The 15958-nt window shown below is 54.9% G+C and overlaps 5 protein-coding genes across 5 annotated transcripts; 4 read left to right on the top strand and 1 right to left on the bottom strand.

Annotated features, from left to right (window-relative positions):
• Positions 1-462: 462 nt before the first annotated feature.
• On the bottom strand, positions 463-4590 carry WHR41_00040 (uncharacterized protein; the record flags this gene model as incomplete). The annotated part of the gene is made up of 2 exons (XM_069368646.1): positions 3747-4590; positions 463-3696 (listed from the first exon to the last, which is right to left on the bottom strand). Exons 1-2 carry the CDS (start codon positions 4353-4355, stop codon positions 463-465), a joined length of 3843 nt encoding a protein of 1280 aa, XP_069234379.1. The 5' UTR covers positions 4356-4590.
• Positions 4591-5511: 921 nt separating this feature from the next.
• On the top strand, positions 5512-8184 carry WHR41_00039 (uncharacterized protein). Its single transcript, XM_069368645.1, has 2 exons — positions 5512-7038; positions 7128-8184. Exons 1-2 carry the CDS (start codon positions 5951-5953, stop codon positions 7921-7923), a joined length of 1884 nt encoding a protein of 627 aa, XP_069234148.1. The 5' UTR covers positions 5512-5950; the 3' UTR covers positions 7924-8184.
• Positions 8185-8859: 675 nt separating this feature from the next.
• WHR41_00038 (uncharacterized protein) lies at positions 8860-10296 on the top strand (the record flags this gene model as incomplete). The annotated part of the gene is made up of 6 exons (XM_069368644.1): positions 8860-8874; positions 8935-9137; positions 9201-9360; positions 9419-9499; positions 9563-9690; positions 9750-10296. 6 exons carry the CDS (start codon positions 8860-8862, stop codon positions 10201-10203), a joined length of 1041 nt encoding a protein of 346 aa, XP_069234149.1. The 3' UTR covers positions 10204-10296.
• Positions 10297-11214: 918 nt separating this feature from the next.
• WHR41_00037 (uncharacterized protein) lies at positions 11215-13093 on the top strand (the record flags this gene model as incomplete). The annotated part of the gene is made up of 6 exons (XM_069368643.1): positions 11215-11429; positions 11480-11700; positions 11769-12011; positions 12066-12317; positions 12377-12812; positions 12874-13093. 6 exons carry the CDS (start codon positions 11215-11217, stop codon positions 13091-13093), a joined length of 1587 nt encoding a protein of 528 aa, XP_069234150.1.
• A 2213-nt stretch (positions 13094-15306) lies between these two features.
• Positions 15307-15936, top strand: WHR41_00036 (uncharacterized protein; the record flags this gene model as incomplete). The annotated part of the gene is made up of 1 exon (XM_069368642.1): positions 15307-15936. The coding sequence occupies one exon, from the start codon at positions 15307-15309 to the stop codon at positions 15934-15936; it is 630 nt and encodes a 209-aa protein (XP_069234151.1).
• Positions 15937-15958: the final 22 nt, after the last annotated feature.

Genomic DNA, 15958 nt, shown 5'->3' with positions numbered 1-15958 from the left:
CACACCATGGCAGCACTGACTCTTTTGTTTGATCGTATGGGCAGCGTTCTATTTCAATGCCTCGAGATCCTCCAACAAAATGCCGCGGGGGTTGCTCGTATTAGATGATCCTGGTCCAAAGTAGACCAGCTCAGCTCAGCTCAGGTTCGAATCAATTACAATAGTCCATAATAGAAGCCCGCAGCTAGCGCCGGGGCTTCCCGGTCCAATCACCATCAGTCTCAACCTCATACCAGCCTTTATTATCCGAGTGATGACAAGAACCGATGCAGGAACCGAAGGCAAAGGCGGAATAGCCAGTAAAACAACATGTATCGTGCTCGTATATTCACAACATGTATGTGCTCAAAACCATGCATCCGTATGTATATGTCTTCCCCCTCCGATCCCCCTTCCCATTACTTCAATCCACAGCCCCAAGAGCACCCTCTGTATGCCGAATCTTCCACCAATCCTATCCTTCTAAATCGGCTCATCCCTCGGCTCAACCAACACCTCATTGACAGCCACATGCTCCGGCTGCTTGAGCGCATACACAATCGCGCCCGCGACATCCTCCGGCTCCAGCACCTTCGCGCCCGACGGCTCGCCGTACAACTTCAGCGCCTCGGCATCCGTGCTCATGCCCAACAAATCCGTCGCCACGTTGCCGGGCTGCAAGCTCGTGACCCTCAATCCTTTGCCGGCGGTTTCCAAGCGAAGAGCCTGCAGCGCGCCCTCGACGAACATCTTGCTCGCGCTGTACACGCCGAGGCCAGGGAAGGTCTTGCGCCCTGCGTCGGAGGACACGGCGACGATGTGGCCCGCTCCGCGGCTGAGCATGGAGGGTACCACGGCGGACAGGCAGTGCAGCAGGCCCTTGCAGTTGACGTCGACGGTCTGCGACCACTGCGCCAGGTCCGTGTTGGCCATCATGGCGAAGTACATGACGCCCGCGACGGAGACGAGGATGTCGACGGGGCCGAGCTCGGCCTCGGCGGCCGCGACGAGCGCCTCGACGCTCTCGGGGGAGGTCACGTCGGTCTTGCGGATGATCACTTTGCCTTCGCGAACGGCGAGGCGGCGCTTGACTTTCTCGAGGGCGTCGACGCGGCGCGCGCCGAGCGCGATGTGGCAGCCCTCGCGGGCCAGGGCGGTCGCGACGGCGGCGCCGATGCCGGAGGAGGCGCCGGTGATGACGGCGACTTTGCCCGTCAGGACGGAGCGGCGGGGGGCGTGGGCGGTGCCGCCGAGGGCGTGCTGGGAGGCCGGGGGTTTGGCGAGCCAGCCGCGGGCGTACCAGTGGCGGGCGTAGGTTTCGAGGAGGACGCTGTCGACCTTGGGGCGCTCGACGATGGCGCGGAAGGGGCGGGTCTGGGCGTTGTTGAGGACGACGATGCCGGTGAGGAAATCCACGCTGGGCATGCCGCTGCGCAGGATGTCGATGGTGAAGGCGCCGTCGCCGCCTTTGACGGAGCCGCGCTTTTCGGTCCACAGGTTGACCCATTCGTTGAACTCGAGGGGTTTGGTCGGGTAGCCGAGCTCGTTGAGGTCTTCGAAGACTTTGCTCGTGTCGACGGGGTCGGGGTCGCCGAGGTGGAAGACGAGCTGTTTTGCTTGGGTTTGGTCGGCGAGGTGGACGATGGCTTTGGCGACGAAGTCGACGGGTGTCATTTCGGCGCGCCAGCCTTCGACGTCGGGCCTGTAGCCGAGCTGGATGGATTCGACGAATAGTGCAGTCAAGAGATCCCAGGCGTTTGCGGCACCTGTTGCGCTGTGGCCGCTGATGGTGCCGGCACGCAGGATACGGACTGGCAGGCCGCGGCGGCCGGCTTCGAGGACCAGCTGCTCAGCAGCCCACTTAGTCTGGCCATAGCCGTCGATGATCTTCTCGGGCACTGCATCGACGTAAAGCATGGAGTCTTCCGGCCAGCCATTGCCCGAAGGCGACGGCGGAAGAACACCGTTGGTCGAGACGTACTGGAGGGTAGCGCCACCCTTGCAAGCAAGACGCAGAATCTCGCGGGTACCGCCAACATTGGCAGAACGCAGTGCGGCGTACGGGTAGACCAAGTTCACGGTCGCAGCGGCGTGAATGATGACCTGGGTGCGAGCGGCGAGCTCGTCGAAAGCCTTGACAGAGAGGCCAAGTCTCTTACGGGACAAGTTACCCGGCAAGATCTCGACGCGCTCCATGATGGAGTCGCGCCACAGACCGAGGTCGATCAGGTTGCGACGAATACGCGCAATGCCTGAGGGGACATCGGCTTCAGACGGGTCGCTGAAACGGACGAGACAGACGATCTGAGCGGAGGTGTTCTCGAGGAGGTCATGCAGCAAGAAGGCTCCAAGGAAACCAGTGGCACCCGTCAGGAATACAGTGTCGGCGTTCTTCACGCCCTGCATCCTGGTTCCGGCGATAGGCTGCATGTCCTGGTCGAGCACGGTGTCCTTGCGAAGGGCGGCAGGCAAGTCCGACTGCACCTCGGCAATCTGGCCATCTCTGACGGCACGAATAGTCTGAAGGTGTCCGTTGAGCGTGGTCGGATCGGCAAGGCGTGCGACGGGTACACGGAAACCGAAGTTCCTGGACAGTCTTGACGACAGGTCTGCCAGAGATAGAGAGTGGCCGCCCAGATCGAAGAAGCTGTGTTCGGGCGTAATGGAGCTACGCGAGATGTTGAGAGTAGCCGCCCAGACCTCAGCGACTGCATCTGTGTCAATGGGGTCTTTCTCTGCGGCAGGCTCCTGCTTGCCCGTGCTGTTGGCAGGCTTCGGTGGTGGAGGCAGGTTCTTGAGGTCGGCCTTGCCGGAGACTTCGTGTGTCGGTAGTTTGTCCAGTTCGACCCAAAGCGCGGGAATCATGTAATGCGCCAGGTAGTCCGAAAGCGCGCGTCTCGCTGAAGGAGAGTAGCCAGACTCGTCGATTTCGAACGACGGACGTTCTTCAGACTTGTCGCTATCGCGCACGAAGTATGCGACCAGCTGGCGGTCGAGGCCATCTCCGTGTGCGATCACGGCGCATTGCCTAACAGCGAGATTCGATGCGATAGCGTTCTCGACCTTGCCAGGAACGACCGAGTATCCACGCAGCTTGATCATTGCGCCGACACGTCCAGTAATCTCCAGATTTCCGGAAGGAAGAAGGCGGGCAAGATCGCCTGTGCGGTACATCCTGCTTCCAGTGGACGAATCGAACTGATCCGGGGTGAAAGCCTTTGCGGTGGTGTCTGGTCGATTGAGATAGCCTCGCGCAAGCAATTTGCCACCGACATAAAGCTCGCCGCTGGTGCCGTCCTCGACCCTTTGACCGCTGTCGTCAAGAATGTAGATGTGCTTAGGATCTACAGGAGGGCCAACAGGAACGTACTGCTGGTTCACGTCGAACATAGACTTGATGTCGCCGCAAGCAACCTCGTGAGTCTCGCAGCAGCTGTACACGTTGAGGAGGCGAGCATTGGGCAGAGCCTCCATGGCGCGGCGCGCAAGATCTGTGGTAACGACTTCGCCGTTGAGCCAGAGAGTTTTGAGGTCAGGGAGACGCTGGCCAAGCTCCGGATGGCGAGTGAGTACGGCGGCCAGTAAGGTCGGGGTCATGAGAGTCTCAGTCGTACGCTTGGCAGCGAGAAGGTTGACCAAAGCAGACGGGTCATAGCTGACCTCGTCTGGCACCGCGATCACGGTGGCGCCACGAAGGAGTGGGCGCAGAATTTCCCACTGTCAAGTTGTCAGCACAAATAGTCGTTATCTTCTAGAATAGAACATACAATGAAGAAAACATTAGCAGCGACCCTGTCACCAGGCTGGAGATCGGAAAGCTCGAATCTGAGGTCATATGAAAGCACGGCGGCTTTATGAGGGTTTGCAATGCCTTTGGGCTTGCCAGTGGTGCCAGAAGAATACGCGACGAATGCTAGACGATCAAGGTCTGTCTCTCCAGGCGGAGGAGGCAGGCCATTGGCATCTGTGCTCGAGCTCTCCTGCTGCTCATCCACAATGACAAGCGGGATTCCTTCCTTGAACTTGCCGACTTCCGCACGGTATGTGACAACGACTGCCGGGCTGGCATCCTCGATGACGTCTGTCAACAGCTCGGGAGGATAGGCAAGCTCTAGCACGAGAAACGCGCCTCCAGCACGAAGAGCTGCGAGACATGCGATGATGTAGTCAGCACTTCGGGGGAGAAGGACGCCGACTAAGCTGTCTCGCTTCACCCCGTGACTGCGGAGTGCATGCGCAAGATCTTCGACTTTTCGGTCCAGCTCGGCATATGTGTAGGTCGTCTTCTCGTCCTCGAGCGCCACGGCATCCGGAGTGGCTTGCACCTGGAGGGAGAAGAGGGCCGAGAGGTCCTTCTTGGTATCAAGCACCGGCATCGTGTATACTGTGCTTGCTGTGGTGGTCGTGATTGTTGAGCTCTGTGGCGAGACCGTACCTTAGTGCGGCTCAGTCCGCTGCAGCTCGACGCGGTGATAGACTTTTAGCGCCTGCCCACTCTCCCGGCGCCAACGAAAGCGGCAATGTGTCACGTGCGAGGGATGCTTTGCGCGACGATGGGTCCTGGTCTGCGAGGATTGAACTGCGACGTCGAGTCTGTGTTCTGGAGGTTGAGGAAGAGAGGTAGAGGCCCACGTGTGTCGCAACCAATGAGCTTGGACTCTTCCACCAAGCTCCATGCACTTCGCACGCTAGAAAGTGACGTGATCCAGACTTTGTTACCACCACCGCGTCGTACCGCACAACCTGGGAAGGCCAAGTGTATCTCCAGGCTCTCTCTCCATGCCACGCTCGATTGGGAAGGATGCTGGCCAATTGGCCCCACCGTCTCTCCGCAGCACCGTCGGCTGGCGAGCCGTTGCGGGAAATCTAGGGTGCCTCCACATCGGCGAGCCAGAGAACATGTGTTCGGACATATGACGACGAGGCTTCGTCGCTCAAGTCTATTCCAGCCTTCGGCGAGTCAAAGGCGCTGCTGGCACAGTGTGCTTGCTTCACTCGCTCTCTGTCGACTGTATGAATGGTTCACTGCCACAGACCGTTTTCGACGCGGACGCCCACAATTACCACGATTTTTAAGAGCTGTCATTCCTTCGCGAAGCGTTGACTGCACGTGCATTCGGCCCGCCTCATTCTCAACCATTCAGCAGGACTTCACGCGGACTTCACGCCTCAGGCCACGAGCGTGACGGAGAAAGACATCAGTCTATGATCAAAAAAGACACTGCGACTGATGAAAGTATGCGTTGCGAAACGCGAAATGCAGCCAGCGGCACCCGAAGATTGGGGATTAGGATTTTCGGCAGAAGGTTGCCCAAATATGCCACACCTTCCACGGTTGGAGGACGCAGAATCTCATGACCAGGAGTTCCAAACATCGGGACTGGCTTCATGACCATGTCAAAAGAACGGTAGGCTTCAGATCTGTGAGGCTCACATGGTCCGCCATGTGAGAATGCGTGTGCTGTCTCGGGTGTCATTGTACGCAAGACACGGCTTCCTCTGGCATTTTGAGCAGCACAGTCGCACCGTTCATCTTTGTTGCTCTCAGCAAAGATATCTGAGAATGCTGTTCGCGAAACGTGCGACACCACAGCTTCATGTGAATTGTGAAGTTGAAGGTAGGGCAAATGTAAGCGTGAGCGGCTGACAGTGACATGAGCTCAAAGAACTTCATTCACCATATGAACGCGGGTTGCCACGGCCTTCGAGCAAACTCCTTCCGATGTGCGGTCACTTCAAGCCGGTCCACAAAGGGAAGGAACCACGCCGTCGCTGCCTCCTTCCTCCCTGCCACACACAAAACCCGCTTAGCCCGTATACCCACATACCAAGTCAGACACAAACACGACATCAACATCGGCTTCAACCTCACATCTTTACTGTTCCCGCAGTCATACCCGCTAGTATCCTTTCCACTCTTTGCGACTAACATCAACCTCATCCATCAACTACCTGCAGCACCGTCATCGGCATGTCTTCGCGGAACGACATGCCGCCACCGCCACCGCCACCCAAGGTGAAGCTTCCTAACCAGAAGTGCCACCGCGCGGGGGCTCCTCCTGACCCTAACACCGACCGTCCACCTGGATATGGCAACGAGTGGAGGATCGAGCACAACAAGCAGACTGCGAAATGCAAGACTTGCAGCCATAGCTTGGCTGGGACCAGGTGGTGCGTCACATGCTGCGAATGCAACAAGCGCATATGCCCTGATTGCTGGAACGGCGATCGTTACAACGACTACGGTGAGCATATGTTCGAAGGCGAAGCGCAGAACCTCGAAGGCTGCTGGCACTCAAATTCTTACCCGGGTCCATGGATGGCTGCAGTTGAAGCTAGGAGTAATCGAATGAGGGCGATGATCGCGGAGGAAAATCGCCAGAAGCGAGAGGCTACACTGTCTCCGAGCGATCAGGAGGGTCCAGTACCGAAGAAGGCGAAACTCGACAGCCGCGAAGACGAACGTGCGTTTGCGACAGCTACGTCGAGCTTGACTAGTCTTGATGACGATGCCTGGCATGACCTCGACAGAACAAAGCAAAACGATGCAGTTTGGGAAGATCCCTTCGTCGATGACTTTGATCTCGTGACAGATCACCCTCACAATCATGATGCTGCATCGCGCAAGGACTCTTTGCAATCCCGCATCGATCATCTGCACAATAAGACAACTGTAATCATTGGCGCTGGTGTCATCGGATTGGCGATCGCTCGCGAACTGGCTGCTGCTGTTTCGCACACCAATACAGCTCACGAGATCGTGGTCGTCGAGACTCGAGACAACGAGGCTGAGCTGGCATCGCATGATTGTGCTGGACTGATAACGAAACACGGCTTGCCTGAGGGTCTCGGCTCGTTGCTCGACTTGAGCTTGGCCGCATGGAGGGACTTGGTGGAGAATGAAGGAATGAGGCAGGAGTTCCGGTTTCAACCGGATAGCGTTGTTCATGCCAAGATCAAGACACCCGACCGGCGCGAACACAATGCTGAACCGCCTTCCTGGTACGCTGTCCGGCCGAAGGATATTTTCAGGTCGCATGCAGGCGACGTTGGCAAGATGTAAGTGAGATCATTGACTTCGCCCCCGCTCGACCGAAGGCACCAGGGCTTAGCATCCGTTCTGAATAATTGCTGACCAACTCGAATAGTTCATCGCGCCATCACAACAGGTGGCTCTACGAGGAATGCATGGAGCTTGGAGTCAAGTTCCGGTTTCATCAAGAAGTTGTGACCTTCGACAAAACCAAGAGAGCCCAATTGCTCAGTGCCCAAATCGGTAGCTCCTTGGACGGAGACAAGCGCAGCGCCGACATCCAATGCAACAACCTCATCGTCGCGGCGGGTCCATGGACGACGGAAGTTCTCCGTCAGCTGCTGCCTTGGACTGATCAACCTGAGAACAACAGCCAATACTACGACTGGATCCGCATTCCGCGCATCAACATCCGCAGCTACGATAACACCGGGCTTTTGCTCCGCAACACCGCAGACGGCGAAGGTGCAATCGCCGCTGCTCAGCCTCGCTCTCGGGAGATTCTAGTTGCCGCTATCAGCCGGAAGCGCAAAGCTGCGGGCGTCATTCGCACCTCTGCTCGGTCTCAAAATATCATCGAAGAGAACGAGTCTTCCAGGGCCAAGATGCTAGCGACGGCAGTGATTGAGCGCTTCCACGACGACAATTTCACTGAAGGTCGCGCTCTGATCAGCACGGCGAACAACAACCTCCCCATCATTGGCAAAATCCCATCCAAAATCGTCGATTCTCGCTTCGAGGGAGTCGACAACAACCCGCTGGGTATCTATGTCGCCTACGGCTTTGGCAAGCACGGCACCACCCTTGCGCCGGGTACGGCGACTCTCATGCGCCGCATGGTTTGCAGAGACGAGCCGGTTGGAGAGTGGAGCAAGGCTTGTGCGTATCCTGGCCCGGCGAAGGGTTCCTGATTGTAGTGCAAATTTCAAGCTTGGTCTATTGTGCACAGTGACGAGTTTGGTCATTGGCGTTGGCGTAATGGAGCATGGTTGCGAGGTTTGGCGTGACAATGGCTGAGCGACTAGCCGATTGGAGAGGAAGTGTGTAGTTCTAGGTTTCCTAGTGGCAACCCTATTTGGTTTACTCTGAGCCTCGAATTGAAGCTCTGAGTTCAATCTGGGTACCTTAGACGGTATGCGGACTTTGAATTCAAATGGCGATCATTTTATCAACCTCGTATCACGGCGAACGATGATGCCTTCACCTGGTTGTATTTGCAATACTAACTATCAGAAGTCGTAGAACATGCGTAGCTGAAGAGACTTGACCGTTTCAATAGTGGCGTCGATAAAGCCGTTTGCCCGTTGGGAGGCGTGCCTATGTGCGTGCGCACTTCGGCACTACAGCAACGGCGACCGTTGTTGTCTTAGATGCATGGCTTGCAGGTTTGCCATGTGGGGCATCGTCCCATTTGCATATGCCGTTTGGGAATGCAGATTAACACGCTTCGGAAGGGTTGATGCTCACTTTGGGATCCATGTGTTGTGCGCTGATGGATGGTAAGATGCCTTCTCCCACTTTTGGTAATCGCTTCTAGCGATAGACACTTTGCTTCAGAGATCGCCACTTCGCGACGCCGTGTCTCAGCCCGCAAGACAGTCTCGTCGAAGTAGCAACTTGACACTCCCCAGACCGTTGGCTCTGGCAACCCAACGGTCGCCGAGCCTGGGCGAGGAAGATATATATGATCGTGGCGGCATCATGCAGCGCCTCCGGGATCGAATCCACTCCATCCGTACATCCACTTTCCCACCTCACAACACACCCCTATTGTACCAGCGCACCACAACTCTCCCACAAAGCAAGCAGGAATTCCCACCCATCTGACGTGAAGCCTAGCCCGCATCATGGGTGTCTCATCCGTACGTCCCACCTCCGCCTACTTTGCCTGCATTGTACACCATTGCTAACGCCTCTCTCAGCTCATGAAGGCCGCCTTCCCCCTAGGCTTCATCTCCATGCAGCCGGGCTCAGACTCGTCCGTCGCCGCCGGCAACGGCACCTCGCAGAAGTCCATGGTGCCGCCGGGCGCCCTGCACAAGGGTAACGACACCTACACCATGTACTCCGGCGATGGCGAGAAGGGCTGGCCTGGCATGGACCAGTGGGTGGATTTCTACAGCATGTGAGTGGAACGAATTAAATCCAAGACGCCATTCATGGGCTCTTTGCTGATTGGTTCGACCAGGTGGGAGCAGAATGAGATCCTGATCAATAAATCGTGTGACGCACTTGGGTACTCGGGTGTTCCGAATCCGACGGCTGATGAGCAGGATGGTATTCTGGAGGCGATCGCGGCGGAGTCGAAGGAGAGTGGGCTGGATCAGAGGTTTATTCTCGCGATCATGGTAAGTCGTCGTGACTCTAGAGCAACGCCAGCAGATTTGAGACTGACTCGCTTGACAGATGCAAGAGTCGAAGGGTTGTGTGCGAGCAAAGTCCACATCGTCACCCGGTGACCAGATTCATAATCCTGGATTGATGCAGGTAAGCTTGTCAAACATTTGAGATACGCCTTTCGGAGTGGTGGCTGACCGGCTTGGCCCACAGACACACAACGGTATAGGGAGCTGCAACGAAGAGGGAGACATGCAAGACCCTTGTCCCGACTCCACGATCAAACAGATGATTACGGATGGCGTCTCAGGTACCGATCACGGAGATGGGTTGAAGCAAGTGTGAGTCCGATCAATGAGGTGGAAGTGCCGCAAGCACCCTGCTGACCAGACCACAATAGACACGACAAAGCAAAGGGTTCCGGCGCCGCGCAATACTATCGAGCATCCAGAATGTACAACGGTGGCTCCGTCGACCCCTCAGGCGACCTGGGCAAAGGCTGCTGCACGAAATGCTACGCATCTGACATCGCGAACCGTTTGACAGGCTGGGTGACCGCTAACCACAACTGCGATCTCGACGGCGAGACTGGTTGGTCACCTCTTGCTCACATTGATGGCTCCGCTAGCCAGAGTAGTCAGACCGACTCGTCGACGGCGGCCAATGCCAACACCGCGAACGCGAATACCGCTGCGAACGCCGGCAAGTCCACTCAGTGGGATGGCGACGATGGTATGTGGCACGGCAACCAGGGCAACTGGGACAATGGTCAGTGGGATGGCTCGCAGGCGGCGAACTCGTGGTCGGCGTCAGGGAGTGCTGCTGGTGCGTCGGGTTCACAGTGGAAGCGTTAGGATGTTGTTTCTGCTGAGCCTTTTGTCTTTGATAGCGTACTAGCGACAGCGTAAGATACCAATTGTATGAAATTTGTTACACCTCTCATCAAACTATAGCGTCACTTGGTCAGCGATGTGATGAATAATGTAGAATGATGAATGCGTCTGGGTTTGACGCGAGGAGAAGCTGAGATGTTGGGCACACGTGCCTTGGCAATTCTGGACGCGTCGCCATTGTCTCACGAATCCAGCGGGCGTGTTTTCTCATCACCCGATACCTTGCCACAATTTCAAAAACACTCAAAGGGGCGCTCGTCCGCTGAGTGGCCGGGAGATCATCATTTATGCATTGTGATCCGGTGTTTGATGCTGGAAACTGGATGATCACTGACCTGAGCCAACCCTGATGCTCACGCACCGTGACTGTCACTGCCTGCACAAACCACGGTTTGCGTACGATGAAACATGGATTTCACAGACAGTGGCCGCTATGTTAAGACAATTCGGCACCCATCGCAGCTCATTGCTCTTGCTTGAACTTATCCGGCTCTGAGACAGACCGGCGGATAACTCGGCATCTCTTCACTCCGACTCCTCTCACATGAGCCAACATGCTGCTAGCCATCGCGGCTCTGTAAAAAGGTGGAATCCTGCATGCTCATTATAGCCGAGAAAGAAGCCTTGAAGGATCAGCGAGCTAGCACTGGACAGGAAGTCCTGCTGACGGCAAGTCAGTCTTATGGGCCGGCAAGCACGGATCAAGCACCCGTGGTGGCAGACGAGATGCTTGTGTGCCGTCTTTTGTCTGATAGAAATCACGTTTACCCCAATCTTCCCCAGCTTACCCCATGTGCGGAGAAGTATGGCTTGACGGCTCGCATGCAGATGTAGATCACGCATGGTGAACTCAGGCTAAATGCCGTGAATCCCATCGACGCCATGATATCTAAATTAACATATGGCACATCGATATCACCACTTGCACTGGAAGGTGATATCTTCATTCTCCTACCTTGACTACCATCCATCATGTCACCTTCTAAACATCGAAACCAAATTGTCACAAGCGACGGTCAGAACGATGCCACGATTGACGTGCAGAAGCTTCTGGACAAGAAGTGGTATCAATATCCGCACCTACGGCGACTCTATGGCTGGATGAGTGTTGTCCTCCTGGTTCAGGCCACGAATGGTCTCGATGGGTCGATCATGAACGGCATGCAAACCTTGACTTACTGGAACAAGTATGTCGGATCCTCAACGCTATGGTATTCTCAATGTTGACGATGCTCAGATACTTCGACTACCCTTCCGGCGCTAAGCTTGGTATCTTCAACGGCACACAAGGCCTCGGCGGGGTCGTATCTCAGTTCTTCCTTTGGTGGCTCGTGGAAAAAATTGGGCGGAAGTATACAATAATCATTGGGTCGTTCATCATTATCCTGGGTGTCTTCCTGCAGACGTTTGCGAACGGACTTGTAATGTTCGCAGTCGCGCGAGCCATAATTGGATTAGGTCAGTGATCCACTGGTAGTCCTTTGACTCCGTTACCAACCGCGGTCAGACTGACCTTAATGTTGCAGGTCTCAGTTTCGAGTACACGGCAGCGCCCATGCTTGTGACCGAGCTGGCTCATCCTACACACCGTGCTCAGCTCTCGACTTTCCTCAACACACTTTACAATTTCGGTGCGACGATCGCGGCTTGGATATGCCTAGGCACTTTGACCATACCGAACGACTGGAGTTGGCGGAGCGTGTCTCTTATCCAGATCTTCCCATCTCTGATTTCAGTAGGCTTGACGTGGTGGGTGCCGGAGAGCCCACGTAAGTCGCTCGAGTTCTAGTCCTTTTTACATCTGGCTAATGTGCTCAACGCAGGTTGGCTTGTCTCTCGGGGCCGAGATCAAGAAGCTCTTGCGATACTAGGTACTCACCACTGTGGCGGTGATGAGAACGATGAGCTTGCGAGTTTCGAACTCCGAGAAATCCAGCATACACTTGCGTTCGAGAAAGAGCACAGCAGCGGAAGTTGGCTTGATCTCATCCGCACTAAAGGCAACCGTCACCGTACTTGGATCTGCGTTACCTGCGCAATTGGTGCTCAAGCATCTGGCACGACACTTACAGGATGTGAGTAGTTGACGGTGGTTGTAGTGTCTGTAGGCACTGCTGACCTGTGACACTGCTAGACTATCTCGCCGTTGTCCTCCGAGGCGTTGGTATTACCAATCCTCGCACGCAATCAATCATTAACGGCTGCCTTACTATGTGGAACATGGGCTTCGCGTTTTGGGGAGCATATGTTATTGACAAATTCGGCCGTCGACCCATGATGCTGTCTTCGCTCACCGGCATGTTATGTGCTTTGATCGCGTGGACAGTTGCCAGTGCCGTCTATACCACACACGGGACCGCAGCGGCAGGTACAGCCGTCATCCCTTTCATATTCATCTTCACGGCTTCGTACTCGACAGTCTGGAACGGAATCCTCACCGGCTATACGGTTGAGGTGATGAGCTACGACATACGCTCGAAATTGATCTGCACGCAGAATCTGTTAGTGCAGGCCACGATCACCGGCTTCAATTACCTCAACCCGGTAGCTCTGGAGAACATCAGTTGGAAGTAAGTCCACGTTCCCACTCCCCCCATCGAGTGATCTACATAACATGCTGACCCTCCACAGATACTATGTTATCATATGCGCTATTGTCATTCTGGAGATCGTCATGGTCTACTTCACTTACCCTGAGACCAAGTCTATCACGCTGGAGGAGATCAGTATCATATTCGACGGTGAGAGGGCTGCTCAGAATACTGGTCTCAAAGCGGCAGACACAGATCTCCCCGCCGCTCATATCGAGAACAAAGATGGCACTGTCGTTGAACGACAAGAGCTCTCTTAGACTCACTGCTCGGCTGGAGGCTGTCATGGGAAAGAAATACGCTCTTTCGGTTGATCCACTCCTGCCAACAGCGAACTTGAATGGCAATCACAGACCGCTGGCCTCCCGCATGATCTCGTGTTGCTACGTCTTCATCAAGCAATTGCTGTGGCATTGAAGTGTACCATCAGCTTACGAGAGAGCAAACATGTCTACAAGGTTTCGACGGACGGCATGTGACGGTATTGAGTATGGATCACGGCCGGGTGGGCTTTTCCACAATTCAGGAACCATTGGAGGTGCATTTGTAATTGTGGACGCAATATATCATGGCAAAGGCAGGATTAACGTAGCCGTTCATGACGATGGCAATGCATTTCCTACCACTAACGACTTGGCTGCCATGTCAGCCACGTCTGAACGACACAAGACTCGACCGCCAGTGATGGGCCTGCAAACATCTGGCGAGTCTCATGACAGTGCTTTGGTCGGTACAAGCAATCTGTGATATCTTCAAATAGTGTAAACGGCGTGCGAGTGTTATTTCTGCTGGCTTGGATGCTCGGAGGAAGTACCACCAGGAACGACTCGACGTAGCCCCATCTGTGATCATAACAATTACGATGGCAGCTACCAAGCTAGTGGTCTTGATCCTGCTCAACCTGCTGTTTAAGATACGCATGGTGTTCGGTAGGGCACTCCTGCGCCCGCTCAACGATGTCTTCAATTCGGAAGGCACAAGTACTCCAAGCTACAAACAAACCTTTCATCTCCGCGACAAAACGTCACCAATCGAAGCCAACACTACGTACCGATCTCCACATGAGGGCTCCAGCGTCCCATTCATGATCCCTCGCCATCTCCATCGCCGCGCTTTGATGCAGCCGGCTCCCGCAACAGATTCCGAGTTCGACACCTCGGCGGGAAAAGGCTGCAGCATGCTCTACATGCTTGCTGCCAATTTGGAGCATGCCTTGACACGCATGAAGACCAACCCAAAGCTTTTGAAACTCTCGACCTCCCAAAGCCAATGGGACAAAGATCAGGATCTGAAAGAGTTTGGATGGACGGAGAAGGAAGCTCCGGTCGACTGGGCCTATTTGGGTGTCGATGATGTGATGCAAGATCTCTCGATCGATACGGCGAGTAAGGTCAGTGTCAATGTGCGACTCGTACAGGACGTTGCTGTGGAAGTCAAAGGGATGAAGTTTGTGGTGAGTCTGCCTGCGTCCCCATCGTTCCTGAGCCGTATAATGTCGCTGCATGATGCTCACTATGCTTCCATAAAGGCGTCAAATGGAACCTATGATCAGGCGATCAACGTCGCTGCGGGGCTGGTCATACCGCACGAGGTCTTCTCACCCTACTATGAAGTCCAAGCCAACAACATCAAGGGGAAGGTTGTCCCATTTGCACAGTACTCAGACGTCTTGTTTCTCGAGTATTCCAAGCTTTGTAGCCGAGCAAAAGTCTCGGTATCAGGTCTCAAGTACCTACTCTTCCTGAATGTCGACAACACGAACACTTGGGCGGTCGTCCTGAAGGCTTTGATGAACAGGAACAATGGCAAGAAAGACATTTCCCAATGGCCCGGAACAGAGTTCAGCATGAACGAATCTGAAGGGAAAGCACTGCTAGGAACTCAGGCTGGAGCACTGATCCAGCATAAGAAAGCGTTCGGGGCAAAATCCGTCGTCAAGGTAAGCCTTCACTCTTTCAATTTCCAACTACACCTAGTCAACATACTGATCAATTAACTTTATTGCTGGGTCCGTGTCTTCCGCAAAAAGGGCAAGACGAATCAAGGCAGTTATCAAGTATATCCAAGCATTTTGTTCTATGTCGGCGATGCACCCAAGGACAACGGTTGCGAGCCGACTGATGCGTGTTGTTGTCCAAAGGTCTGATGAAATGGCAGCGACCTCTTTCACATGTTTTACCTGTCTTTCCTCATCATATCTAGCCAAAGTGAAGCAAATTTCCTCTACCTATACATATGCCGCATTTACCCTTTTGGGTGTTGCCTCGTTTAGTGTAACGGTTATGACGCTGGACACGCGCTGGCTGATGCAACGCGCGCTGTTGCTGCCAGATTCTCTCCTTGCATGATCATCAAAACTCATCATTAGTGACATCGAACAGAAACAGGAACTACAAAATCCGTAGCATTTTATCAACCATCTCAGTGTATCGAGCATTCGCAATCACATACGTCTCGAAGCAAGCGTTTGGCAATGCCCGATTCGCACTCTTCCTGGTCAACGACCGCCGCGGACTATTTTGAGACCAAGAAGGAATTCCGCGACAGCTCGGGAAATATGGAGAAGAGTTTTTCGCATAGCACCGGTACTCCAGGCCTCTTGTCCGGCCCTCAATTTACGGATTCGGGCTCCGACCTTCACACGGCGCAGGCTGCGCTGAAAGAGCGCGAAGCGCAGCTCGACCAGCGAGAAGCAGAGCTCGCAAAGCGCGAAGAAGCATTCGTCAAACAGCAGGATGCTCTGGATGCTGCCCACGAGCAATTGATTGGCGCTGGCGGGGACGATGATGATGAAGATGACGCTGCAGCAGAGGCCGAGGAAAAGTCTTCTATTCTCGTTAACGAACTTCGAAGAGAGAACGAGAAGCTGCGCACTGAACTTGCTGCTGCTCAGAAAAGATCAGGGCGCTTCCTTTCACAGCGAGCGAGGGAGGATGATGCTGCTGGCTCCGACAGGTTCCGCTTGTCTGAGCGGAAATCGAAGCCGGGTGGCGGCTTGCCTATGGGATTCGATCCGAAGCTCATGGAGAAGTGGTCTGCTGGGCACAAGATGATGACTCCAAGGAAACCTAGACCTAAGAGCGACCGGCCTGACGGAAAATGAAGGGTTCAATGCGAAGCTCTAC

Source organism: Cladosporium halotolerans (assembly GCF_011745625.1).
Source record: "Cladosporium halotolerans strain TM138-S3 chromosome Unknown Sca1, whole genome shotgun sequence".
Classification (NCBI taxonomy): Eukaryota; Fungi; Ascomycota; class Dothideomycetes; order Cladosporiales; family Cladosporiaceae; genus Cladosporium; species Cladosporium halotolerans.
This window is presented reverse-complemented; position numbering and strand designations above follow the sequence as displayed.

What these genes read in the sequence shown, in the direction of transcription:
- WHR41_00039 (XM_069368645.1), top strand. Translation starts at nt 5,951, where the DNA reads ATGTCTTCGCGGAACGACATGCCGCCACCGCCACCGCCACCCAAGGTG. An exon ending in GCAGGCGACGTTGGCAAGAT is followed by an intron (nt 7,039 to 7,127) that starts GTAAGTGAGATC and finishes CAACTCGAATAG; the next exon opens with TTCATCGCGCCATCACAACA.